This window comes from Cinclus cinclus, unplaced genomic scaffold (assembly GCF_963662255.1).
Source record: "Cinclus cinclus unplaced genomic scaffold, bCinCin1.1 SCAFFOLD_32, whole genome shotgun sequence".
NCBI classification, from domain to species: Eukaryota; Metazoa; Chordata; class Aves; order Passeriformes; family Cinclidae; genus Cinclus; species Cinclus cinclus.
The window spans coordinates 3,676,346-3,702,645 of NW_026912098.1; the positions used below are offsets into that span (position 1 = coordinate 3,676,346).

The following is a 26,300-nucleotide window of genomic DNA, read 5'->3' on the forward strand; positions in this document are numbered from 1 at the left end:
GCTGCTGCCAGCACGGGGGGACAAGGTCTGGGTGGAGGGAGACAGCTGGTGAGACTTGGAAGTGTTCTCCTTGTGCGGTGAGGATGGTGCATTGATCAGGACTGATCCCAGCGTGACATTTATGTACACAACATTTCCAAATAGATTATAAAGGGAGCACAGCAAGTCAGGGGCTGCATAAAAGGGAAAATCCTGATTTTATAATCTACCGCTCAGGGTCACCTAGATAAAAAATTGAACATTGATATTCATATCTCTATTCAGGTTGAGAACAATAAAAACAATTTCTCTCATGTCTGAATAAACCAGGCAAAGAAAGAAATCAGCACAGGGTCCCTTACAGGCAGCATCAGTGTTGCTTTTCCAGCCTCCTCAGGGTTGCTCTGACTTTGCCATCAGAGCCTGCAGAGGCAGAGCTGGCCCTGGCAGTGGCCTGTGCTGGGAGGGGTCTGCAGGGCAGAGCTGAGCCCCCAGGGCTGGGCTGGGCTCTGGCAGCACTGGCAGGGCCCAGCCCTGGGCACAGGGAAGCAGCAGCTGGCAGGGAGAGCTCCAGGCAGCAGAGCCCTGGGCAGGCAGTGGGGGGAAAGTGACACCAAGCTGGGCTGGGATTTTTCAAGTCATCTCCAAACCAAACTATTCCATGATTACTGTTCTTACAGATCCTCATGCCAAGACACAGCAAATGTCCAACAGCAGCTCCATCAGGCACTTCCTCCTGCTGGCATTGGCAGACACGCGGCAGCTGCAGCTCCTGCACTTCTGCCTCTTCCTGGGCATCTCCCTGGCTGCCCTCCTGGCCAACGGCCTCATCATCAGCGCCGTAGCCTGCGGCCACCACCTGCACACCCCCATGTTCTTCTTCCTGCTCAACCTGGCCCTCACTGACCTGGGCTCCATCTGCACCACTGTCCCCAAAGCCATGCACAATTCCCTCTGGCACACCAACAACATCTCCTACTCTGCATGTGCTGCTCAGGTCTTTTTCTTCGTGTTCTTCCTCTCAGCAGAGTTTTCCCTCCTGACCCTCATGAGCTACGACCGCTACGTGTCCATCTGCAAACCCCTGCACTACGGGACCCTCCTGGGCAGCAGAGCTTGTGCCCACATGGCAGCAGCTGCCTGGGCCAGTGCCTTTCTCAATGCTCTGCTGCACACAGCCAATACATTTTCCCTGCCCCTGTGCCATGGCAATGCCCTGGGCCAGTTCTTCTGTGAAATCCCCCAGATCCTCAAACTCTCCTGCTCACACTCCTACCTCAGGGAACTTGGGCTTATTGCAGTTAGTGTCTGTTTGGTATTTGGCTGTTTTGTGTTTATTGTTTTCTCCTATGTGCAGATCTTCAGGGCTGTGCTGAGGATCCCCTCTGAGCAGGGACGGCACAAAGCCTTTTCCACCTGCCTCCCTCACCTGGCTGTGGTGTCTCTGTTTATCACCACTGCCACATTTGCCTACCTGAAGCCCCCCTCCATCTCCTCCCCATCCCTGGATCTGTCCCTGTCAGTTCTGTACTCAGTGATGCCTCCAACTCTGAACCCCATCATCTACAGCCTGAGGAACCAGGAGCTCAAGGATGCCCTGAGGAAACTGATGATTGGATCAATTCAGAAATAATAAACTATCTCTCTTGTACTGCTGAGCATTACAAGCTTAGCCTTTTAAAAGCATTTTCCCAAATTTTTGTTGGTCTGTTTTCTGATTATTTTTCTACTATTGCAGTGTCATTTGTAAAATCCTGTATTATTTCTCTTAGCATAAATGCATTAATATCTCCCTTTCTTTTGAAATAAAAAGACTTTCAGAAAGTTTGTTCCCTTGGCATTTAAATGTATATAAGTTATTTCCCTGACTTTTATGTTCAGGATGCTTCCTGAGCCATTCTTGGCCTCTGCAGGGGCAGTTCTTGTGAGCAGAGGTGGAGGTTTGAAGTGACAGAGAGGGAGGCCAGAGGGACATCAGTAAAGCTCTGGGAGCTCCCAGGGTCAGAGGGAGCTGGGGAAATGGGGCGTTGGAAAAGTCTGCCAGGGAACCAGCACAGGTCTGTGTTAGGGTAGGAGAGCTGCAGTGGGGGTGACCAAATCCTTGGGGGGCTGGGACCACCCCTGGCAGCAGCAATGAGATTTGTGTGCCCTGGCTGTGCCTGCTGTCCCTCCCAATGAGGCCCATGAGAAGACACCAGTTCCTCCCAGCCCCAGGGCTCGTGGCCTCCTCCCCAACCCCAGAGAGCTTTGGAGGGCTCCTGCTGCTCTCCTGCCCTCACCATTCCCACCCCACATCCCACTGCTCAGGACAGCCACGAGCATCCTGTGAGGCCACTGCTCCCCATTCCCAGGGGATGGGCTCAGGGCTTGTCTGTCCTGCCTGGCACAGACCAGGCAGGGCTTTCACAGCCAAATTCCACACTCCATTTCCACCCGGACCCACTGGTGCCTCTGAGTTCTGCTTCCCCAGCCCCAGGGATGCTCTCCTTGTCTGCCCATTCCCCCTTGGTCTCTGGGTAGGGATGGCCTCAGTTGGGGGCTGCTGACATCCTCAGCAACCTGGAGGCTGCTGCTGAATTTTGCTGGTCCAGAGGCTTGTTCAGCCTTCAGCTCTTCAGTTCAGGAATTCAGTGCCCCAGAGCTCATGAGCATTCAGAAAACCTTAAAAAGCCATGACTCTGAGAAAAAGTTATGTGGTCTACTCTTCTGTCATTAATTTGATCAGTTTGAGAAGTCTGTTCAAATTGGATACACTATGTTAACAGTACATGTGAAAAGATTTCTGTATTGGGCCCTGTTTATCTTTTTCCTGTATGTGGATGGATATGAGCAATGTCCAATTGATATTGAACTTCCTCATGCACTCTGAACAGATATGAACATCAAGACCCTTTATGGCTGACAATCAATCACACTCTGTCCCTACCCCCACCCCACCATTTCCCTCATCCAAGCCCTGGCACTCAGAGCAGCCCAGTGCAAATCTGAGCTTCCTCCAGTCCAGGCTGTGCCTGCAGCTTTCAGCTCCTTGGCACCAAGTCCCAGCTGCTTTCCTTGGAGAAGGAGCTGCCCCAGACACAGAGGGATGTTCATTTGGGGTCAGCAAACAGAAGCCAAGGCAGGCCCAGCTCCATGGCAAACACAAGTGCAGCCCAAGGAGTGCTGGGCAATGGAGCCACATGCAGGGGTGTCCCCAGGGCTCAGGACTGGGGCCAGGGCAGTTCAATGTGTTCCTTGCTGATCTGCACCAGGCCATGGAGGGCACCCTGAGTCAGTGTCCAGGGGAGCCCAAGCTGGCTGGGAGTGTGGCTGTGCTGCAGGGCAGCAAGCTCTGCACAGGGATCTGGCCAGGCTGGAGCCATGGGCCCAGGACAATTGGATGAGCTTCAGCAAGGCCAAGGGCCGGCTCCTGCCCTGGGCTCACAACCACCCCAAATCCCTGGCCGTGCCCTGCCCCTGATCCTCACAGCCTGTCCTGTTTCCTTCATCCCTGCATTGCCAGGGACTTTGTGGGACAAGGGAGCTCTGCTGTGGCTGTGGAGGGAGGTGCAAGAGCCCCCAGTGCAGTGGGCACCACAGCTCATCAGGTTTGTGTCCTTTGGGGGTCAGGAACTGCTGAGACTCAGAGGCACAGAAAGGTTTCTCTTCATGGCCAACGTAAAATAATGTAGCAACTATAAAATTTAATAAAGATCAAAATTCTTCCCTCATCTCTGCAATATCAAAGCCGTGCCTAATATTTCTTCCATGCACAAGGGATTTCCATGCAGGAACAATTTTAGACAAAGACATTAGAAAAAGCTGATTCTGTGACAGATGTAAACACAATTAAGATGTTGACTGATGTGGAATGACCAGAGAACAACTGGAGAAGGAAATCTGGGAGCAATGGGAAGGCCACAGAACCAGCTGGTCTAGTGAAGAGTCATCCTTAGACACGGCCATTTAAACAGGAGTGGTGGAAACACCCAAATGAAGAGGGACATGAAATAATAGACAGTACAGTGGTAACACAGGTAGAGGGGAAGAGCAGGATTTCTGTTCTTGCCATCAGTACACATCCAGGAAATTTCTGTTCTCTCCTGGTGGGAAAATTCTCACATTTCTTCAAGTACTCAAATACACTTCCTAATGACATGTGCTCACACACCTCGCAAGATGCAGGTCCCCAACATCCCCAGAGGGTTCCTGTCCCATAAACATCTGCTCTGGCCCATTCCAAAATTTGGATTATCTTGGAGAATATTTTGTCGAGTCTGCAGAAACTGGGTCAGACCAAGTGGTTCAAGGCTGGATTTGGTCTGAATCTGGAAATCCCAAAAGACAGAGACAGAGCATCATTTCAGAACCTGTCTGAGCCCATGGGAACAAGAGTTTTCCACATGTCCTGTCTGATCTCCCCTCTTTCCCCCTTTCCACCCATTGTCTTTTGTCTCCCCCTAGGCCCCCCGGTGAAGATCCTGGCTCTGTGTTCTCCATCAGCTCCTGGCTGGCACTGCCAGGCTGGGATGAGGAGCCCCTCAGCCTTCCCTGCTCCGGGCTGGACAAGCCCAGCTCCCTCAGCCTCTGCTCACAGCCAAAGGGCTCCAGCCCCACCTTGGAGGCCCTTCCCTCACCCTGCTCCAGCTGCCAGACATCTTTCCTGCCCTGGGCAACCCAAACCAGGCCCCAGTGCCCTGGATAATCCACGTCCTTGATGTCCTGGTCCCACAGCCCTGGGTGCTCCTGCCCTGCCTCGCTGCCAGGGCACACGGCTGCCTCCTGCCCAGCTCCTGCCCACCAGGAGTTTTCTGACAGGGCCTGGTGGATACAGGGAGGGCTGGGGATGTTGTCTACTTGAACTTTAGCCTTTGACACCCCATCCCACAGCATTCCCTGGAAAAGCTGAAGCCTGTGGCTTGGAGCGGTTCACCCCTCCCTGGGCTAAGAACTGGATGGACATCGGGGCCCAGAGAGTGGTGGGGAATGGTGCCACATGCAGCGTGTGTGCAGTGGTGTCCTGCAGGGATCAGTGTGGGCCCAGTCCTGTTTAACATCTTTATTGATGATGTGGAGAAGGGAGCACAGTGCACCATCAGCAAATGTGCAGATGGCACCAAGCTGGGTGTGAGTGTGGATGTGCTGGAGGGTAGGAGAGCTCTGCAGAGGGACCTGGACAGGCTGGATCCAGGGCACAAATCCAACAGGGTGAGGTTTAACAAGACCAAGAGCTGGGTCCTGCACCTTGACCACAACAACCCCTGCAGTGCTCCAGGCTGGGGACAGAGTGGCTGGAGAGGGGCCAGGCAGAAAGGGACCTGGGGGCAGTGATGGACAGCAGGGTGGACATGAGCCAGCAGTGTGCCCAGGTGGGCAATGGCACCTGGCCTGTGTTCTAAGTGAGTTATTGGAATTGATAGAAATAAATTTGATTAGATTTAGTATAATTTATTGAGTAAGTGATAGTAAGTAAAATAGTGTTGGGTGATTGGGGAACTTTTGTTTTATTAATGGTTCATGATTTTTTATTTGATAGTTTTGATTTATATACTTTTTAATTTTTTGTGTCATGTATCTTTTTTCTTATGTTTTGTGTATATGTGGTGTGTTGTTAGGGGTTTTTTTTGTTTTCTAGTCGTTGTGAAGATGAAGGTTTTTCATTATTTTGGTGTTTTGATGAATTTTTATATATTTCTTATATAATTTTTAGGATTTTTAATTTTTTTATTATATTGGATGGTTGTAGTTAGATTTCATGTTTGTAGTTAGGTTTTATATTTGTAGTTAAATTTTGGGAAATGTATATTTTGGGCTTTTTTGTTGTTGTTAATTAGGTTTGGTGAATTAATATAGATTGTATTTTGTTTTATTATATTTATTTTGTTTATTGAACTGTTTTAATTTTTGATGATCTAGAATTCGAGTTTTAGTTAAGATTGGGGGTTTTTTGTTGGTTTATATTTAATTTGGGTGAGTATTAAATGGGTAGTTTTTAGGTGGATTTTTATAATAGTAATTATTTTTTTAAGAATATATGGTTTAAATGATAATTTAAAATTAGTACTATTATTCGTTTGGTAAGAGATGATAAGAGGGTGGTAAGTTATGGGGAATGGTTAAACTATGATTTATATTAATTTTGTTGGGGTTTTTTGTGTTTTGTTTTTTTTTAATTTTTTATTGTAGTTTTGTTATGGTATTTTGTGTAATTTTGGTATGATTTGTATATATATAGGATTTTTTTAAGAGTATTGTAAAGGGTTTTTTTTGTTGTTGTGAAAATATTAATGGATGAGGAATGGTGTGACCATCAGGAGCCGAGCTGCTGTGCCACCCCTGACCTGCCACCACCTCTGCACACAGATATTGCTGCTGCAGCTCTAGAGAAGGGAGCAGAAGGAAGCTCCAAAGAAAGGAGAACTCCAGTAAAAACAGTTTTGGGAGATCCTTTAGTTCATTTAAAGCTACAGAGAACAGAGCCCGTCCTGGACAGAGTCAGGGGCCAGAGCAAAGGAGGAGAGACAAAATAATATCACAAATATGGGCATGATTTTGTGCACAAATTATTAGACTAAAACAAATGTAAAATCTTCCGGCAATGAAGGAAAAAAAAGAATTCTCAAAAATGACTCATATTACAAGTGACTAGGAGAAATTGGCAACTTGCACAAATTGGAAAGGTTTACTGTTTCTGAAACCATCCAGTCATCAGTGTCCACAGTGCAGCCTTGAGCTCCTGGTTCCTCAGGCTGTAGATGAGGGGGTTCAGGGCTGGAGGCACCACTGAGTACAGAACTGACAGGGCCAGATCCAGGGATGGGGAGGAGATGGAGGGGGGCTTCAGGTAGGCAAAAACCCCAGTGCAGAGGAACAGAGAGACCACGGCCAGGTGAGGGAGGCAGGTGGAAAAGGCTTTGTGCCGTCCCTGCTCAGAGGGGATCCTCAGCACAGCCCTGAAGATCTGCACATAGGAGAAAACAATGAACACAAAACAGCCAAGTGCTAAACAGACACCAACAGCAATGAGCCCAAGTTCCCTGAGGTAGGAGTGTGAGCAGGAGAGTTTGAGGATCTGTGGGATTTCACAGAAGAACTGGCCCAGGGCATTGCCCTGGCACAGGGGCAGGGAAAATGTATTGGCTGTGTGCAGCAGAGCATTGAGAAAGGCACTGGCCCAGGCAGCTGCTGCCATGTGGGCACAAGCTCTGCTGCCCAGGAGGGTCCCGTAGTGCAGGGGTTTGCAGATGGACACGTAGCGGTCGTAGCACATGATGGTCAGGATTGAGTATTCAGCTGAGAGGAAGAACACGAAGAAAAAGACCTGAGCAGCACATGCAGAGTAGGAGATGTTGTTGGTGTGCCAGAGGGAATTGTGCATGGCTTTGGGGACAGTGGTGCAGATGGAGCCCAGGTCAGTGAGGGCCAGGTTGAGCAGGAAGAAGAACATGGGGGTGTGCAGGTGGTGGCCGCAGGCTACGGCGCTGATGATGAGGCCGTTGGCCAGGAGGGCAGCCAGGGAGATGCCCAGGAAGAGGCAGAAGTGCAGGAGCTGCAGCTGCCGCGTGTCTGCCAATGCCAGCAGGAGGAAGTGCCTGATGGAGCTGCTGTTGGACATTTTTGGTGTCTTGACATGGGGATCTGTAAGAACAGTAATCATGGAATAGTTTGGTTTGGAGATGACGTGAAATATCCCAGCCCAGCTTGGTGTCACTTTCCCCCCACTGCCTGCCCAGGGCTCTGCTGCCTGGAGCTCTCCCTGCCAGCTGCTGCTTCCCTGTGCCCAGGGCTGGGCCCTGCCAGTGCTGCCAGAGCCCAGCCCAGCCCTGGGGGCTCAGCTCTGCCCTGCAGACCCCTCCCAGCACAGGCCACTGCCAGGGCCAGCTCTGCCTCTGCAGGCTCTGATGGCAAAGTCAGAGCAACCCTGAGGAGGTTGGAAAAGCAACACTGATGGTGCCTGTAAGGGACCCTGTGATGATTTCTTTCTTTGCCTGGTTTATTCAGACCTGAGAGAAATTGTTTTTATTGTTCTCAACCTGAATAGACATATGAATATCAAGGTTCAATTTTTCCATCTAGGTGACCCTGAGCAGTAGATTATAAAATCAGGATTTTCCCTTTTATGCAGCCCCTGACTTGCTGTGCTCCCTTTATAATCTATTTGGAAATGTTCTGTCGTTAAATGTCGTGCTGGGAGCAGTCCTGATCAATGCACCATCCTCACCACACAAGGAGAACACTTCCAAGTCTCACCAGCTGTCTCCCTCCACCCAGACCTTGTCCCCCAGTGCTGTCAGCAGCTCCCAGGGCTGGCTGAGAGCTGTCCCTGGCAGGCAGCAGAGTCCCTGCCCAGCACAGCACCCTGGGCTGCAGGACCCTGCTCTGCAGGACAGCCCTGGGCACCCCTGGCTGCTCTACAGGAGAGAGAATCAGAGAATGTACTCACAGAGTCTGTGGGCATTGGGATGTTCCAGCTTTTGGAGATCACTGCAGGAGCTGCAGCTGCATTGTCCTGCAGCCAGAGGCTTCCTGTGTCCAGGGCTGGGAGTGATTCTGCCCCAGGCACTTGTGAGCATCTTCCCAGCCCTGACTGATTGAAGCTCTCTGTGCCTCTGTGCTGTGCCTGGGGTGGCTGCAGGCAGTGCCCTCAGCCCTGCTGTGCTGGGAGAAGAGCTGCTCATCAAGAGAAATGGGTTTTTAAAGCTCTTCCTTGTTGCCAGGATTGTCCTCTATGCCAGGATCCCAGCCCAGCTCAGCAGCACAGACACAGCACAAGGACTTTAATGAGCCTTTAGTGGATTTGGTGCTGTTTACATCAGACTTAGTCCCTCAGAGAGTGTGTTCAAAAAACTTGTCAAGAACTCAATCTCACATTGAAACTTCAAAATATCTTAAACTTTTAATAGGTCCCACTGAGGGAAAGGACTGAGAAAGTCTCCCCACATTCCAGTTAGAGCAGAACAATGAAGGCACTGATGACAGGTGGGGACAAACAAGGGAAAGGTGTCTCTGATGCTGAGCAAACCTGGATGTGTCTCAGCAATGCCAAGGGCCAAGGGCTGAGCCCCAGCCCCTGGCAAGGCAGATCCTGTCCCTCCCTCCTTGCTCAGGGCTCTTCCCGGGGCACTGGGCTCTGGGGATGTGCAATGCCAAGGGCAGCACCATGGGGCGGCCCCTGCCAGGCTGCTGAGCAGGGACAAGGAGGCAATGAGGCCCCAGCACAGCAAGGCTCACTTGTCCCCTGCTGGCCAAGGGCCCAGGGCCAGCAGCCATGGCCAAAGTGCTGCAGCACTTGGCTCTGGCAGGGCCTTTCAGCTGCTGCCCATCCCTGTGCCCTCTGCAGCCCAGGCTGTCCTACGGTGTCCATGCCCTGCCCCTCTGTCCCTGCAGGCTGTTCTCATCCCCCGGCTGCCCCACCTGGCTGGCCCCTTCCTTTGCTGACAGCTCTGCGTCCTGCCTGCCTCTGCCTGCCCACACAAAGCCTTGGGCTGCTCCAGACTCCTTCTGGGGGATGTGTTGCACCAATGACCTTCACTGGGAGAGAAATTTCTTTAACCTTGGGTCCAGTCTGGACCATCCCAGCTGCTCTTGGCATTAATTCTTTCTTTCTCAGCCTGTTTTCAGCTATGTCTAAAGGATCCTCCATCTATGAAACCTCCCTTGAACCACTCTCTTCTTCTGTCCCCAATCTCCACTCCACTGAACACAGAGCTGTTTTGTCCTGATACAGAGGTCATGTTCTTGCTGCCTCCAAACCCAAACTTCTGAGATTCACAGAATTCACAGAATTTAGAGATTTCACAAATTGAGAAAGTTGGAAGAGACCTTCAAGAACATCGAATCCAACCCATGCCCTAACACCTCAACTTGACCATGGCCCAAATTGCCACATCCAGTCTTTGTTTTAGCACATCCATGGATGGTGACTCCACCACCTCACTGGGCAGATCATTCCAGTACTTTTATCATTCTTTCCATGAAAAACTTTTTTCTTAATATCCAACCCAATTGTTCCCTTTAAACAATTTGACACTGTGTCCTCTCATTCCGTTTAGTGCTGCCTACTGATCTCTGGACTGTCTCCAAGGTGTTGGCAAATGAAAACATTCTGCTCAAAGTCTGAGGAAATCACCAGAAAACAAGGCAGCCAGACCTGTCTGTCCTGGCTACTTTTGTCTGGGCCCAGTTCTTGGACAAATGCAATTTTGGAGGTGGAATCCCAGATTTGGGCATTGGCAGCTTGGTAAGGAGGGCAGTTCTTTTCCACTGGAAGGAAAGCACTGAGTCCCAGTGTGTGGTGGTAGATGAGAGACACCCTCAGGAGGCCAAGGCCAGCCTGAGCTGTCTGTCCTGGCAGATTTTGGCTGGGAGCAACCCTTTTCTATGGAGAACTTTTTACTATGCGGTCCAATTCCAGCCTTGCGCTCCTGGAGATGTGGATGGCTCTTTTTCTTCAAAAGGAAAGCCCAGAGTCCCAGTATTCCAGGGGCTGATGAGAGGCAGCTCTCAATATCAGCCAGACCTGTCAGGTGCTCCCCAGGAGGCCCAGCCAGAGCTGTTCCATGTCCCCTTGGTTCTATGGGACCCCACAGAGTCACAATGGTCTCCAAGATTCCATGGGGCCTTGCAATGCCATAATGTTCTCCATGGATCCACGGTGCCCTGCAGGATCACAGTGCCCCTTTGGCTGCACGAGGCCCTGTAATGCAACAATGGCCTCTTGGTTCCACACAGCCCTGCTGCTTCACACCGGCCCCTTGGCACCATGCAGCCCAGCAGTGCCACAGTGATGTCCTTGCGGCCACGGGGTCCCAAAGGTGTCACCACCATCTCCATAGGAAGGAAACAGCTGACCCCCCGTGTTTCAGGGGAAGATGTGGGGCAGTCACCAGAGGCCAAGGACAGCCAGACCTGTTGCTATTTGCAGATTCTGTCTGGGAGTAATCCCCAGATATACAGAATCTTAGAGGTGGAATACCAATTTCAGACATGGAAATCTGGAGGACAAGGACAGTTCTTTTCTGTAGGATGGAAAGCACAGAACACCAGTGTTTCAGGAGCAGATGAAAGGCGGCCACCAGAGACCAAGGGCAGCCAGAGCTCTCTGTTCTGGCAGCTTTCACTTGGGAGCAATCCTTGAATGTATGGAGTTTTGGAGCTGGAATCCCAATTGTGGCCATGGGCGTGTGGTCGAGATGGATGTTTTCTTCCATAGGAAAGAAAAGTGCGAAGCCCAAGTGCTTTGGAAGAAGATGAGAGGTGGCCACCCTTAGGCCAAGCCAGCCAGACCTGTCTCTCCTGGCACCTTTCATCCGGGGGAAATCCTTGGCCACAGGGATTTTTGGCGATAGAATCACAATTTTGGTTGTACCTGAATGGAAGAAGAGTTCTTTTCATTAGGAAAGAAAAAATGGAGGCCCAGTGTTTCAAAAGGCAGATGAGAGCCAGCCCTCAGGAAGCCAAGGCCAGCCAGACTTGTCAGTCATGGCAGCTTTTGTCTGGGAGCTGTTCTTGGATATAGGGAATTCTGGAGGTAGATTCCCAAATTTTGGCCATGGGTGCCTGGAGGTGAAAGTTGCTTTTTTCCTGTAGGAAAGGAAGACACATGTAGCTACAAGGTCTTTTAGAGCTAAAGAGTCCAATAGAGAATTAACACCTGTATCATTGATGCTTTTAACCCAATAACTGAATTCCCATGTCCCTTAGGGTGACACTGACTGACCAACCAGAAACTGCTACCTGAAACCCATGAAGAAGGAGGAGGAAGAAGGAAGGTGAAAACTGAAAGAGGCAACACCAAAAATCCTCCATTTTGTCTCATACCTATTGCTGTATTATAAAACCCTCCAATTTAAAACCCATCACCATTGGAAAGCACACACTTCTATTTCACTACACACTCGTCATTTGAACTTCATCACTCCTATCTAGAAGCCGTCTCCAAGGAAGGCCTCAGGTCAAAAGCAGTGCTCTCCAGTGGGTCAGTGCCTGCCAGCACAGAAACCTCAAAACCCCAGGTTTCTGGGATCCAACAGTGCCTCTCTTTTTATTCTCTACAAACCAGGACTACACCATTCACCTAATACATGTTCATTTCCTAACCCTGCTTGTCCCAGCTTTGTATTAAAATTAGCTCCACACCTCTGTGGGACTGAGCACTGCTCCTTGTTGGTCACTCTGGTGGTTTTCTGGGGGTCCTTGGGATGAAGTAAACAGTCTTCCTCTCCATTGAACTTTTCGCCTTGTCTGCTTGTGCATGCTCTTTTTAGTCCTTTGGTCATCTTCTGGACTTTGATAACAGTTTTCCTGCTTCAGGGCTCTGAAAAACCCCTTTATGCTGTGGTCCTTGCATCCTGTTTGTGCATTCTAGCTCTTTATCTCATCTTGTAACTTTGCTCTCCTCCTGTTCTTGTAAGCACAGTAAATGTTTAGGAATTCCATATGGTTTTATCAGCCCCCTTTTACTCAAAGCATTTCTTGATGCTCGATTCTTAATTCTCAATTTCTCTGTCTCAGTCCCCTCTTTTCTAGAAAATTAGTAAATTCCTTTAGTTAATCATATTGATACCTTTTCCTTTTTCCAGTTTACCTCCACAGCTCGCTCTTCTCGGCGTGTATCCCTCATTGCATCTCCATGTATTGCCCCTAAGGAAGTCAGTGCTGCTCTCCACTTTAACATCCTCCAATTCCAAACAAGTATTGCAATAGACAGCACCAGACTCACATCTGCTAATGTCAGTATGACAATGAGAGGGTGGTGAAGTGTGTTCAAATTCCCAGCTGTAGTTGGTGACCATCCAAAGAGTGCATTGCACTGTGATGATTTGTGTCCTGGTTTACTCTTTGTAACACTTTGCTTATCTCTTTTATATCATTCTAGACTGTAACTAGAAACCTTTGCCCATTTTCTGAATCTCTGTCAGCATTTTTGTCAAGTCTTGGTGTTTCATTACTAATGAAATGAACCTTCCTAATGCAATGTTCATTCCAATGGGTCTAGGTGATAATTTATGATATATTGTCTAGTTAGATCTCATCAGCTGGTGGGATGTGACTGGTGCCAAGTATCAAAAGGCATACCTGACATTCCTGATAAAATTTCAAATATAAATATTAGAATGGTTCTTAGTAGGTAAGATTCCATTGTTATCATCAATTTGTACAGAAGCACAAGCGGTTTTTAAACATACACAGCCTAGACCAATATATACAAGTACAGTCTTTTGACTAGATTTCTGCAAGTTAAATTACTGAATGTTCTCAACTGCAATGTACTCATTTTGCTTGAGTAAGTTTAAGTTTCAGTTCATTGTCGCCTGGTATGACTTTCCAAGGGGCTTCTGTAGCCTTTTTCACTAGGGAATGGTGAATCCAGGCACTCTGTTCCTTGATCTTTACTGCAGGGAAGGCAGTAAGGAGCACCTGGAATGGACCCTCCCACTGTGGCTCCAGAGTTTTCTCTGTAAGAGAATTAACATACACATCATCTCCAGGCTGTGTGTCCTGCACTGCTCCGTCTGTCCCTCTGCTCTGAGTTCCAGCCACATGTTTCTCCATTTCTCTGAGTTTCTCACTTAAGGCTACCATACAGGCAATCATCCTTTCTTCCCCCACTTCAGTGGACAATCCCTTTTGCACTCCATATGGTCTCCCATAAAGCATTTCAAAGGAACTTAGTTTTTCTTTGGCTCCTGGCTTGGTTCAGATCCCCATCAATGCCAGTGGGAGAGCTTGAGGCCAGGGTAAATTAGCTTCTTGTCCCAGCCTCACAATTTGCTGCTTAATTTAATGATTCATTTTCTCTACTTGGCCACTTGACTGGGGACCATATGGGGTATGGATCTCCCAGTCTATGCCCAGGTGACGACTGATTAGGTGCACTATTTTTGAAATCCGGGGGATGAGGGAAAATTTGGCTGGATATTAGGAAAAAAGATTTTGACGGAAAGAGTGATAAAAGTACTGGAATGATCAGCCCGGTGAGGTGGTGGAGTCACCATCCATGGATGTGCTAAAAAAAAGACTGGATGTGGCACTTTGGGCCAGGGTCAAGTTGAAGTGTTAGGTCATGGGTTGGATTTGATGTTCTTGAAGGTCTCTTCCAACTTACTCAATCTGTGAAATCTCTAAATTCTGTGAATTCTGTGAATCTCAAAATTTTGGGTTTGGAGGCAGCAATAACATGACCTCTGTATAAGGACAAAACAGCTCTGTGTTCAGTGGAGTGGAGACTGGGGACAGAAGAAGAGAGCCCAGGGAGGGATTCAAGGGAAGTTTCATAGATGGAGGATCCTTTAGACATAGCTAAAAACAGGCTGAGAAAGAAAGAATTAATGCCAAGAGCAGATAGGATGGTTCAGAATGGACCCAAGGTTAAAGAAATTTCTCTCCCAGGGCAGGGCTGTGGTGCAGCACATCCCCCAGAAGGAGTCAGGAGCAGCCCAAGGCTTTGTGTGTGCAGGCAGAGGCAGGCAGGACGCAGAGCTGTCAGCAAAGGAAGGGGCCAGCCAGGTGGGGCAGCCGGGGGATGAGGACAGCCTGCAGGGACAGAGGGGCAGGGCATGGACACCGTAGGACAGCCTGGGCTGCAGAGGGCACAGGGATGGGCAGCAGCTGAAAGGCCCTGCCAGAGCCAAGTGCTGCAGCACTTTGGCCATGGCTGCTGGCCCTGGGCCCTTGGCCAGCAGGGGACAAGTGAGCCTTGCTGTGCTGGGGCCTCATTGCCTCCTTGTCCCTGCTCAGCAGCCTGGCAGGGGCCGCCCCATGGTGCTGCCCTTGGCATTGCACATCCCCAGAGCCCAGTGCCCCGGGAAGAGCCCTGAGCAAGGAGGGAGGGACAGGATCTGCCTTGCCAGGGGCTGGGGCTCAGCCCTTGGCCCTTGGCATTGCTGAGACACATCCAGGTTTGCTCGGCATCACAGACACCTTTCCCGTGTTTGTCCCCTCCTGTCATCACTGCCTCCAGTGTTCTGCTCTAACTGGAACGTGGAGACACTTTCTCAGTCCTTTCCCTCAGTGGGATCTATTAAAAGTTTAAGATATTTTGAAGTTTCAATCTGACTTTCAGTTGTTGACAAGTTTTTTGAACACACTCTCTGAGGGACTGAGTCTGATGTAAACAGCACCAAATCCCAGAGACGGTCATTAAAGTCCTTGTGCTGTGTCTGTGCTGCTGAGCTGGACTGGGATCCTGGCATAGAGGACAATCCTGGTAACCAGGAAGAGCTTTAAAAACCCATTTCTCTTGCTGAGCAGCTCTTCTCTCAGCACAGCAGGGCTGAGGGCACTGCCTGCAGCCACCCCAGGCACAGCACAGAGGCACAGAGAGCTTCAATCAGTCAGGGCTGGGAAGATGCTCACAAGTGCCTGGGGCAGAATCACTCCCAGCCCTGGGCACAGGAAGCCTCTGGCTGCAGGACAATGCAGCTGCAGCTCCTGCAGTGATCTCCTAAAGCTGGAACATCCCAATGCCCACAGACTCTGTGAGTACATTCTCTGATTCTCTCTCCTGTAGAGCAGCCAGGGGTGCCCAGGGCTGTCCTGCAGAGCAGGGTCCTGCAGCCCAGGGTGCTGTGCTGGGCAGGGACTCTGCTGCCTGCCAGGGACAGCTCTCAGCCAGCCCTGGGAGCTGCTGCCAGCACTGGGGGACAAGGTCTGGGTGGAGGGAGACAGCTGGTGAGACTTGGAAGTGTTCTCCTTGTGTGGTGAGGATGGTGCATTGATCAGGACTGCTCCCAGCACGACATTTAACGACAGAACATTTCCAAATAGATTATAAAGGGAGCACAGCAAGTCAGGGGCTGCATAAAAGGGAAAATCCTGATTTTATAATCTACTGCTCAGGGTCACCTAGATGGAAAAATTGAACCTTGATATTCATATGTCTATTCAGGTTGAGAACAATAAAAACAATTTCTCTCAGGTCTGAATAAACCAGGCAAAGAAAGAAATCATCACAAGGTCCCTTACAGGCACCATCAGTGTTGCTTTTCCAACCTCCTCAGGGTTGCTCTGACTTTGCCATCAGAGCCTGCAGAGGCAGAGCTGGCCCTGGCAGTGGCCTGTGCTGGGAGGGGTCTGCAGGGCAGAGCTGAGCCCCCAGGGCTGGGCTGGGCTCTGGCAGCACTGGCAGGGCCCAGCCCTGGGCACAGGGAAGCAGCAGCTGGCAGGGAGAGCTCCAGGCAGCAGAGCCCTGGGCAGGCAGTGGGGGGAAAGTGACACCAAGCTGGGCTGGGATATTTCAAGTCCTCCCAAAATTGAACTATTCCTTGATTTCTTTTTATTTTACAGGTCCCCATGCCAAGACACAGCAAATGTCCAACAGCAGCTCCATCAGGCACTTCCTCCTGCTGGCATTGGCAGACACGCGGCAGCTGCAGCTCCTGCACTTCTGCCTCTTCCTGGGCATCTCCCTGGCTGCCCTCCTGGCCAACGGCCTCATCATCAGCGCCGTAGCCTGCGGCCACCACCTGCACACCCCCATGTTCTTCTTCCTGCTCAACCTGGCCCTCACTGACCTGGGCTCCATCTGCACCACTGTCCCCAAAGCCATGCACAATTCCCTCTGGCACACCAACAACATCTCCTACTCTGCATGTGCTGCTCAGCTGTTTTTCTTTGCGTTCTTCATCTCAGCAGAGCTGTCCCTCCTGACCATCATGTGCTACGACCGCTACGTGTCCATCTGCAAACCCCTGCACTACGGGACCCTCCTGGGCAGCAGAGCTTGTGCCCACATGGCAGCAGCTGCCTGGGCCAGTGCCTTTCTCAATGCTCTGCTGCACACAGCCAATACATTTTCCCTGCCCCTGTGCCATGGCAATGCCCTGGACCAGTTCTTCTGTGAAATCCCACAGATCCTCAAACTCTCCTGCTCACACTCCTACCTCAGGGAATTTGGGCTCATTGCTGTTAGTGTCTGTTTAGCTTCTGGCTGTTTTGTGTTCATTGTTTTCTCCTATGTGCAGATCTTCAGGGCTGTGCTGAGGATCCCCTCTGAGCAGGGAAGGCACAAAGCCTTTTCCACCTGTCTCCCTCACCTGGCTGTGGTGTCTCTGTTTATCACCACTGGCACATTTACCTACCTGAAGCCCCCCTCCATCTCCTCCCCATCCCTGGATCTGGCCCTGTCAGTTCTGTACTCAGTGGTGCCTCCAGCCCTGAACCCCCTCATCTACAGCCTGAGGAACCAGGAGCTCAAGGATGCCCTGAGGAAACTGATGATTGGATCAATTCAGAAATAATAAACTATCTCTCTTTTACTGCTGAGCATTACAAGCTTAGCCTTTTAAAAGCATTTTCCCAAATTTTTGTTGGTCTGTTTTCTGATTCTTTTTCTACTATTGCAGTGTCATTTGTAAAATCCTGTATTATTTCTCTTAGCATAAATGCATTAATATCTCCCTTTCTTTTGAAATAAAAAGACTTTCAGAAAGTTTGTTCCCTTGGCATTTCAATGTATATAAGTTACTTCCCTGACTTGTATGTTCAGGATGCTTCCTGAGCCGTTCTTGGTCTCTGCAGGGGCAGTTCTTGTGAGCAGAGGTGGAGGTTTGAAGTGACAGAGAGGGAGGCCAGAGGGACATCAGTAAAGCTCTGGGAGCTCCCAGGGTCAGAGGGAGCTGGGGAAATGGGGCGTTGGAAAAGTCTGCCAGGGAACCAGCACAGGTCTGTGTTAGGGTAGGAGAGCTGCAGTGGGGGTGACCAAATCCTTGGGGGGCTGGGACCACCCCTGGCAGCAGCAATGAGATTTGTGTGCCCTGGCTGTGCCTGCTGTCCCTCCCAATGGCGCCCATGAGACGACACCAGTTCCTCCCAGCCCCAGGGCTCGTGGCCTCCTCCCCAACCCCAGAGAGCTTTGGAGGGCTCCTGCTGCTCTCCTGCCCTCACCATTCCCACCCCACATCCCACTGCTCAGGACAGCCACGAGCATCCTGTGAGGCCACTGCTCCCCATTCCCAGGGGATGGGCTCAGGGCTTGTCTGTCCTGCCTGGCACAGACCAGGCAGGGCTTTCACAGCCAAATTCCACACTCCATTTCCACCTGGACCCGCTGGTGCCTCTGAGTTCTGCTTCCCCAGCCCCGGGGATGCTCTCCTTGTCTGCCCATTCCCCCTTGGTCTCAGGGCAGGGATGGCCTCAGTTGGGGGCTGCTGACATCCTCAGCAACCTGGAGGCTGCTGCTGAGTTTTACTGGTCCAGAGGCTTGTTCAGCCTTCAGCTCTTCAGTTCAGGAATTCAGTGCCCCAGAGCTCATGAGCATTCAGAAAACCTTAACAAGCCATGACGGTGAGAAAAAGTTATGTGCTCTACTCTTCTGTCATTAATTTGATCAGTTTGAAAAGTCTGTTCAAATTGGATACACTATGTTAACAGTATGAGGAGAAAAGGTTTCTGTATTGGGCCCTGTTTATCTTTTTCCTGTATGTGGATGGATATGAGCAATGTCCAATTGATATTGAACTTCCTCATGCACTCTGAACAGATATGAACATCAAGACCCTTTATGGCTGACAATCAATCACACTCTGTCCCTACCCCCACCCCACCATTTCCCTCATCCAAGCCCTGGCACTCAGAGCAGCCCAGTGCAAATCTGAGCTTCCTCCAGTCCAGGCTGTGCCTGCAGCTTTCAGCTCCTTGGCACCAAGTCCCAGCTGCTTTCCTTGGAGAAGGAGCTGCCCCAGACACAGAGGGATGTTCATTTGGGGTCAGCAAACAGAAGCCAAGGCAGGCCCAGCTCCATGGCAAACACAAGTGCAGCCCAAGGAGTGCTGGGCAATGGAGCCACATGCAGGGGTGTCCCCAGGGCTCAGGACTGGGGCCAGGGCAGTTCAATGTGTTCCTTGCTGATGTGGACCAGGCCATGGAGGGCACCCTGAGTCAGTGTCCAGGGGAGCCCAAGCTGGCTGGGAGTGTGGCTGTGCTGCAGGGCAGCAAGCTCTGCACAGGGATCTGGCCAGGCTGGAGCCATGGGCCCAGGACAATTGGATGAGCTTCAGCAAGGCCAAGGGCCGGCTCCTGCCCTGGGCTCACAACCACCCCAAATCCCTGGCCGTGCCCTGTCGGAAGAAACACGGGAGACGAGTCTCATGCTATCATGATCAACAAGCCTCGTTTATTATGCGCTAGATAATTACTTTTATACATGCAATAATTAGCTCATACATATTGCAAACTTATAGCTCTTCATTGGTTATATAGTTCATGATGCATATGACCTTCGCAGTAAGCCTTGCAGTTGCTAGTTCCTCTATTTTAGATACTTTTCTGCACTCCTTCTGCTTTCAACAACCTTGTTTTTGTATAATATCTGTGCTCAAGGATACCGTGTCCCTGCAGGCAGTCACGTAGGCCACGGCTACACTTTGACTGGCCTGATTGTATCGTGGCCTTTGCAATGCAGCCATTCTTCTGTTATGCTCTCCACACTTCCCCCGTTTTCTTTTTGTGCTAATAGGGATGTATTCCCTTTTTGATTTATAGCTCACATTACTGCGCTTTGCAAGCATTTAAAAAGGCATGGCACTATAATAAGCACACTAAAAATTACAATTCCAATTGTAATTAAATGTTGCAATACGGACGACAGCCAGGGACTTTAACTAAGACTTTTTATCCAGTCTTCAAGCCCAAACCCAGAGTTTTGTTGTAAGTGTGTGGTTAGCGTATGCAATTGCTGCAATTGTGCGTGTATGGAAACAGAATGGTCTGATAAATTCATGCAACACACATACCTTCAAAGTCTTCACACCCGTGGCCTTGGGCTAATAACAAAAAGTCGATGGCGGCTCGATTCTGTAAGGTAGCGTGTCTCACTGAATCAACGTCTGTTAACAATTGTGACAGTGCAATCGATGTGGCATTAGTTTGTTTTGCAAGCCAGCATCCTAGTTTTCTTAAGGTGGTTAAGGCTTGCGCGGTACCTATATTTGGGACCAATGATGCCCCAAAAATCTTTCCACGGGACCAGACGGTGGCTTTATCATCACATTCGGATGTGAAAGCATGCGCCATCCTTTTGCTTTTAAAATAGCTTTTATGTCGTTGTAAAATCATGGACGTATTTGGTGTAAGCAATGTTAGTTGCCCAAGTGTACAGGGTCCTCCTACTAATTTGGAGGGGATTCCTGCCCAGGCACGATCTCTGCATATAAGGAATACTCCTGGAGGCAAACTAACTGGCGAGTTAGAGGACAGCGACAAATTGCTAGTTGTATAATTGCACCACCTAGAGACGTTGCGGTATACCGGCTGGGTAGCGTTAACAACCATAGGAAATAAGAGATTAGCACCCTGCTTACCAGGGCCTGCGCAATACACACTTGTCCAATTAAATTGGACACATGCATCTGCTTTAATTGATCCTAATATTTCAAGTTCTTGAGGTTCTAGTGGAGCCTGTGGAAAATGGGATATAATTTTGTCCCAGCTGTCCACATTGTTACCAGGACTGCTGGCATTACAGGAGGATACTCCTTTTGGGCATGGCCACGAATTCAGTGGCACTCCTACCAGGCACGTTGAAAAGGGATTTTCTGGTGACGACAGTGCCAGGCATATAGCTTCTTGCCCTGTCTTGTTAGCTAACGTCACCCATATGTTCTCTTTTGGCTGTGGAGGGACCCAAATAGCAGTGGAAGCATATAGGTAAAATGATGTTACAGTAGTTCACACTAGCTTTAACTCGCTTTCTCTCTTTGCTGATCTTTCTTTCTATTCTTTTGTGCTTGCTTTTTAACTCTCAACCGCTGATATCTGTTACAGAGTGCTTCCCACTCTTGGGGGTGGACTACCCACTGTCGAGGGATTCTGTAATACACGTCACACTGCTTCTGTACTATGTGAGAGTTACGTATTGCTCTAGCCCTCTCTACTGAGCGTTGAAGCTCCCAACGGGCATATGCCAGAGCTTTTTGCTCAGGGCTCTCATATAAGGGAACCGCTTGGTGGAAGGGTAATCCTGTGCTTTCCTCAAGTGCCTGTCGATGAGTCTTATTTCTCCAGGCTCCCCGACACGAAAAACACCACAATCTCCCACCTGTTGCCTGTTGATGTACCCAAGTGTCTCGACCACAACCCCCACAATGTATCAGCGCCCAGGCATGACGATATTGGTCCCCACAGTTTAAGCATCCATAAAGCCTTAACTCCTCGGCACAATAATTGGCTAAGCAGGCAAGCAAATATGCTAATTGATCTGCTGTTCTAGGCTCTGTGATAGCTGGGCTAAGTATTGTCCACAAAAAGGGCCGATGTGGTCGAACCAGCAGCTCCAACTGCAGGGGTAGGTTCCTGACGGTCTCCACCTTGTGGTCGGTTCGCTGGCCTAGTCCAGCGCGCAGGGATCCACTCGGGCCCTGTGGGGGTGGAAACACAAAGATAACCCCTTCCCCAAAAGAGAACTTCAGCTGGACCTTGCCAGAGTCCTGTTTGGAGATATTTGTACTTGACCCACACCCCCGTTGATTTCCTCCTGTCATCGTCTGGCTCACGTATTTTATGCATGACAGCAGCCGGAACCTCTTCCTGCCCAAATACACACAAATGGTTTAACACGAATAATGTCTTTTGAAGTCTTTCTTGTATGTCTAGGGTGTCCTTAAATTTGTCTAAATATCTTTTCAATGTGTTATGGGCCCTTTTTACTATTGCTTGCCCCCGAGGATTGTGCGGTATACCCGTGAGATGTTTGACTCCCCATTGACTCAGGAAGCTTTGAACCCTGCGGCTGACATAGGCGGGCCCGTTGTCCGTCTTTAACTGCTGGCAAACTCCCATGACTGCGGAACAGCTAGTCAGGTGTCTGACTACGTGAAGCCCCTTTTCACCCGGCTGTGCTGTAGCCCAAATAAAATGACTATATGTATCAATAGTAACATGTAGGTATTTCAGCCGACCAAAACTAGCTACATGGGTGACATCTGCCTGCCAGATTTCATTAATTACGGTCCCCCTTGGGTTGACCCCCATTCCCAAGCCCACTCCATTATTGTGATTGGCACAAACAGGGCAGCTCCTAACAATTGCTGCAGCCTTGGCTTGCGAGATGCGAAACTGTCTTTGCAAGCCTTTTGCATTTTGATGAAATATTGAGTGAGCTTCTCTGGCTAATGTAAATTGAGGCAGAGGTACTGTAATGGCCGCAGATACCAAGTCGTCAGCTTTTTTGTTTCCTTCTCCTAGGCCTACATTCCATTTATGACTCCTAATATGCAACACTGAATAGGCCTCTGTTCTGTTTCTCAGAGCACGCTTGAGCTGTAAAAACAGCTCATACAGCCTTTTGTTCTGCACGTTCTTAATATCAGCATCCTCGATTCTGGCAGCAACTCCCACTACATAAAGTGAATCGGACACCACATTCAAAGGTTCAGTGATGTGAGTCACTGCCCATACGACAGCCAAAAGCTCCAATGTCTGCAAACTATCCTCGGGCATTGCTTCCAGGAGTTGCTGGTGCCATTTCTCTCCCTTTTCCCAGACAATCGCTGCTCTGCGCGTCCTTTTTCCCGCGTCGGTGAAGGCCGTAACAGCATTAGGGATGGGCTTTTCTTCTCTTAGTGGCCTGCCGATCCAACTCCATTCTCCTATCCATCGCAGTGCTCTAGGTGCCAGAGTCCCTGTCTCTATTCGTGCTCCTGCTCCCAGCAGTGCTTCTACAAGGTCAGTAGAGTTCAGCAGGTACCAATCCAATGTAGGTTTTTCGATGGGCAGATTAATCACTGCTGGTTCTAAGCCAGTAATCTCCAGGATTCGCATGCGACCTCTTTTTATTAATATGGCCAGGTTTTCAATTTTTGTGGTTAATGTTTTTCGCTTCTGCAGTGGTGGCGAAATCCACTCTAGCACCCTCTCCCCCGTTTTCTTTTTACGTTGCGTAATAGCTCCAAGTAAGTGGGGTGCATTATGCCAAATGGTAAGGCATAGGGGTAGCTCCGGATCTAAGTGTGACACAAAACCTTCTGAAATGCAAGTGCCAATATGTTGTAATGCTTTTTGTTGTTCTAACGTGAGGCTCACAGGCGTACAGGGATCAGTTCCCTTTAGCAATGGTTGTAGCTTTTCCAGTAAATTATTTGGAATGCCTGTAACTGGTTTTAGCCATTGTAAGTCTCCCAAAAGTCTTTGAGCATCGTGTAAAGTTGCTATTGTAGTGGCAACTGACAACTTTTGTGGTTTGATTATTTGTTTAGTTATAGTCCAGCCTAAGTACTTCCCCGGTGGGGTTTTTTGAACTTTTTCTGGAGCTATGATTAAGGAGGAATCTGCTAATGTTTTTCTGATTTTTTCTATTTGCTCTTTTGTAAAGTCCTCGGGTTGTGAAAACAAAATATCATCCATATAATGATAAATAATTGTGTCAGGCGGTTGTCGTCTTAAAGGTTGCAGTCCAGCATCAACATAAAGCTGACATATGGTGGGCGAGTTTCGCATGCCTTGTGGTAAAACAGTCCATTCAAACCTCTTATCTGGCTCTCCTCTGTTAATTGCTGGTAGTGTAAATGCAAAACGCTTGGTGTCGCTCGAGTGTAGTGGAATCGTGAAAAAACAGTCTTTTAAGTCAATGATGAGAATGGGCCAATTTTCAGGCAGTATGGTCGGATTAGGGAGACCCGGTTGAAGGGCCCCCATTGGCTCCATCTGGTCATTTACAGCTCTTAGGTCGTGGAGCAATCGATATTTCCCAGATTTCTTTTTATTACAAAAATAGGTGTGTTCCATGGGCTGGTAGACAATTTTAAATGTCCTTGTTGAAATTGTTTTTGTACCAGCTGATGTGCATGTTTTAGACTTTCCCTTTTTAAAGGCCATTGCTTTACCATCACAGGTTCGTTAGTGGTCCAGGTGAGTGGGAGCAGGAAAGTCCAAGCAATGGCAGCTACCCTAAAGGGTGTTCATTAGTGAGAACAAGTCCTAATTGTGACAATACATCACGCCCAATTAAACATCGTACTGTGGGAGGAAGCGTGGCTATTGAAAAAGATGCCATTGCTTGTTTACCTTCTATTTCTACGGTGAGGACGGGAGTGCGGTTAGCCAGTGTCATTCCTCCGATGCCGGTTACGGTGGTTGTTGCAGCTTGTACCGGCCAGTTGGAAGACCATTCTCCTGGGGAAATAATACAGGAGTCTGCGCCTGTATCTAACAGTCCAATTAATTTAATGCTTTGGCCCTGGAAATGTAACTGACAAGGTCGCTTAGGGCGTGTTGACAGGTCTAATGTGAGCAATGTCAGTCCTCCGGTGGAGCCAAAACCTCCTTGTGCCCTGGGCTTTTGTTGTAAAGGAGTTATTTCTCTGGTTAATTGTGGGAGCGGTACCAATTGAGCCAACCTTTGCCCTTTGGTGATTTTTATTGGGGGATAGGGGGTATGGACCATGATCATGATTTCTCCTTCATAGTCCAAGTCTATAACGCCAGGTAAAACAAAAAGTCCCAACATTGACGCAGATGAGCGACCCAAAAGTAGTCCTCCCACCGGTTGTCCGTTTATTAAGATAGGTCCAAGGAGTCCTGTGGGAATTTTGTGTGGCATTGTGGTTAGGATTGTGATGTCTACTGAGGCTGCCACGTCCATGCCGAGGCTCCCGCTGGTGGCTGGCTGCAGTTGTTGGTTGGTCCTGACGGCATCGCAGCTGCAACTTGTGTCCCCGCGCGGCCGCTGCTCGCGCTGTGTCTCGAGTTTCCCGACTTTCGGCGACAAGCACTGGTGTTGTGCGTGTTGGACTGGCACTTCCCACACCAGACTCTCGTCGCAGCACACTCTTGTCGAATATGTCCACTACTGCCGCAGCAAAAACATTTTATCTTGCTGTTACCATTAGAGCGGGGGCGAGAGTTGACCACTGCCGCTTGGAGGGGTGCAAGAGCTGCCATGACTTGAGTCTGTGAAGATTTTGCCTGCTCTTGTAGCGCTTTTGCCTGTTCCTGCAACCCCTCTCCTATCTTTTGTAGGGCATTAACTAAAAAGACTTGCGAGCCTGAGGGGAGGGAGGCAGCCCTCTCTAGTAAATCTGCTATTTGCCAATCTCCTGGCATAGAACTTATAAGATTTCTAGTAGCTGTATTGCAATTTTGCATTACACACTGTTTCAATAGGGCTCCCTGCATATATTCTTGTACTCCGGCCTTTTCTATTGCCTCTATGACTTTATCCACAAAAGCTCCCAGTGGTTCTTCCCTTGCCTGTTTTATGCCCATATAAATAGGTACTCCTCCTGGACTTTTAATTTTGCTCATGGCCCTCCTTGCTACATTCATAGCTTCCCGACATTTATCTGGACCTATTAGCACCTGTGCTTCAACTCGCAAATAGGCCCCCAACCCCATTAATTCTTCCACTGTTAGGCCATGCAACGGGTCTCCTGGGGCTCTCTGTACACTGGCTGATGCCATGGCCTCTTGCTGCCAATGTGCATTGAACAGCATTAACTGATGAGGTGTATAAATCAATTGTGCCAGACCCCTTATATCCGAAGGTAACATAATATAGGAGTTAAAAAGATAGTCCAGCATTTGTCTAACGGGTTCACTAGTGACTCCATAACTTCCCACTGTGGCACGCAATTGTGCTAAAAGCTTCCAATCCAGTGTTGTAATAGTCGCCTGCAATCCTCCCTGAGGACTGGGAGTAAAAACAACTGGAAATGCAAGAGACTCGGTGGCAGCTTCGACAAGGTCAGAGTCTCCCTTTTCCACCCCCTGACGAGCTAACGCAGCCCACAGCTCGCGCCTCTCCCTTGCCATGGCCTCCGCGAGGTCAGATTTTGCCTCAGGGACAGGCTCAGGGCTCATTGGGGCTTGCGGTGTCTGACCTGGGTCTGCTGAATCTTCAACAGGAGGTGCAGACAGAGCTGGCGGCACTGAAGCCGGTAAATTAACACTGGTGAAAGTGGGAGGATTTGGAGCACTAGCATTCCATTGAGGGTCATAAACTTTATTTCTCTCTTGGGCTGTCGCTACCTCCTGTGCCGCTCTTTTTTCCGCCTGACTCATCAAGAGTTCATTGTGTACTACTTTCCACAATTTGCTTATCTTTTTTGCTGGTTTATCATCTTCTAGCACTAATTCCCACAACTTATCTCCAAACTGTTTCCATTCTGACAATTCGTGCACAGTATGAGGGTTTATAAAATACCCATACGAATAAGCATACTGCAAAAGGGATGGGAGTTCCTTTGCTAAATCTATTCCTTTAATCTGCCTCTTTCTTAAGAAGGCTGTAAATAAATCATATGCCCCTTGCCTGTCCATACTCACGTCAGCGCTGTTGCAGCCCCTCCAGGCTTCGGCAGCACGTACCGGCCAAGCCCACCGCTGTGGTCGCTCAGGACACGGAGCAC

The 26,300-nt window shown here is 49.4% G+C and overlaps 3 protein-coding genes across 3 annotated transcripts; 2 read left to right on the top strand and 1 right to left on the bottom strand.

The window, feature by feature from the left end:
- Window positions 1–658: 658 nt before the first annotated feature.
- Window positions 659–1,612, top strand: LOC134057404 (olfactory receptor 14J1-like). The gene has a single exon (XM_062514392.1). It carries the CDS (start codon window positions 683–685, stop codon window positions 1,610–1,612), a length of 930 nt encoding a protein of 309 aa, XP_062370376.1. The 5' UTR covers window positions 659–682.
- A 5,028-nt stretch (window positions 1,613–6,640) lies between these two features.
- LOC134057405 (olfactory receptor 14A16-like) lies at window positions 6,641–7,573 on the bottom strand. The gene has a single exon (XM_062514393.1). The coding sequence runs from the start codon at window positions 7,571–7,573 to the stop codon at window positions 6,641–6,643; it is 933 nt and encodes a 310-aa protein (XP_062370377.1).
- A 9,070-nt stretch (window positions 7,574–16,643) lies between these two features.
- LOC134057373 (olfactory receptor 14J1-like) lies at window positions 16,644–17,129 on the top strand (the record flags this gene model as incomplete). Its single annotated transcript, XM_062514362.1, has 1 exon — window positions 16,644–17,129. A coding segment is annotated over one exon (486 nt), but the record flags the coding sequence as incomplete, so codon positions are not given.
- Between the last annotated feature and the right edge of the window lie 9,171 nt (window positions 17,130–26,300).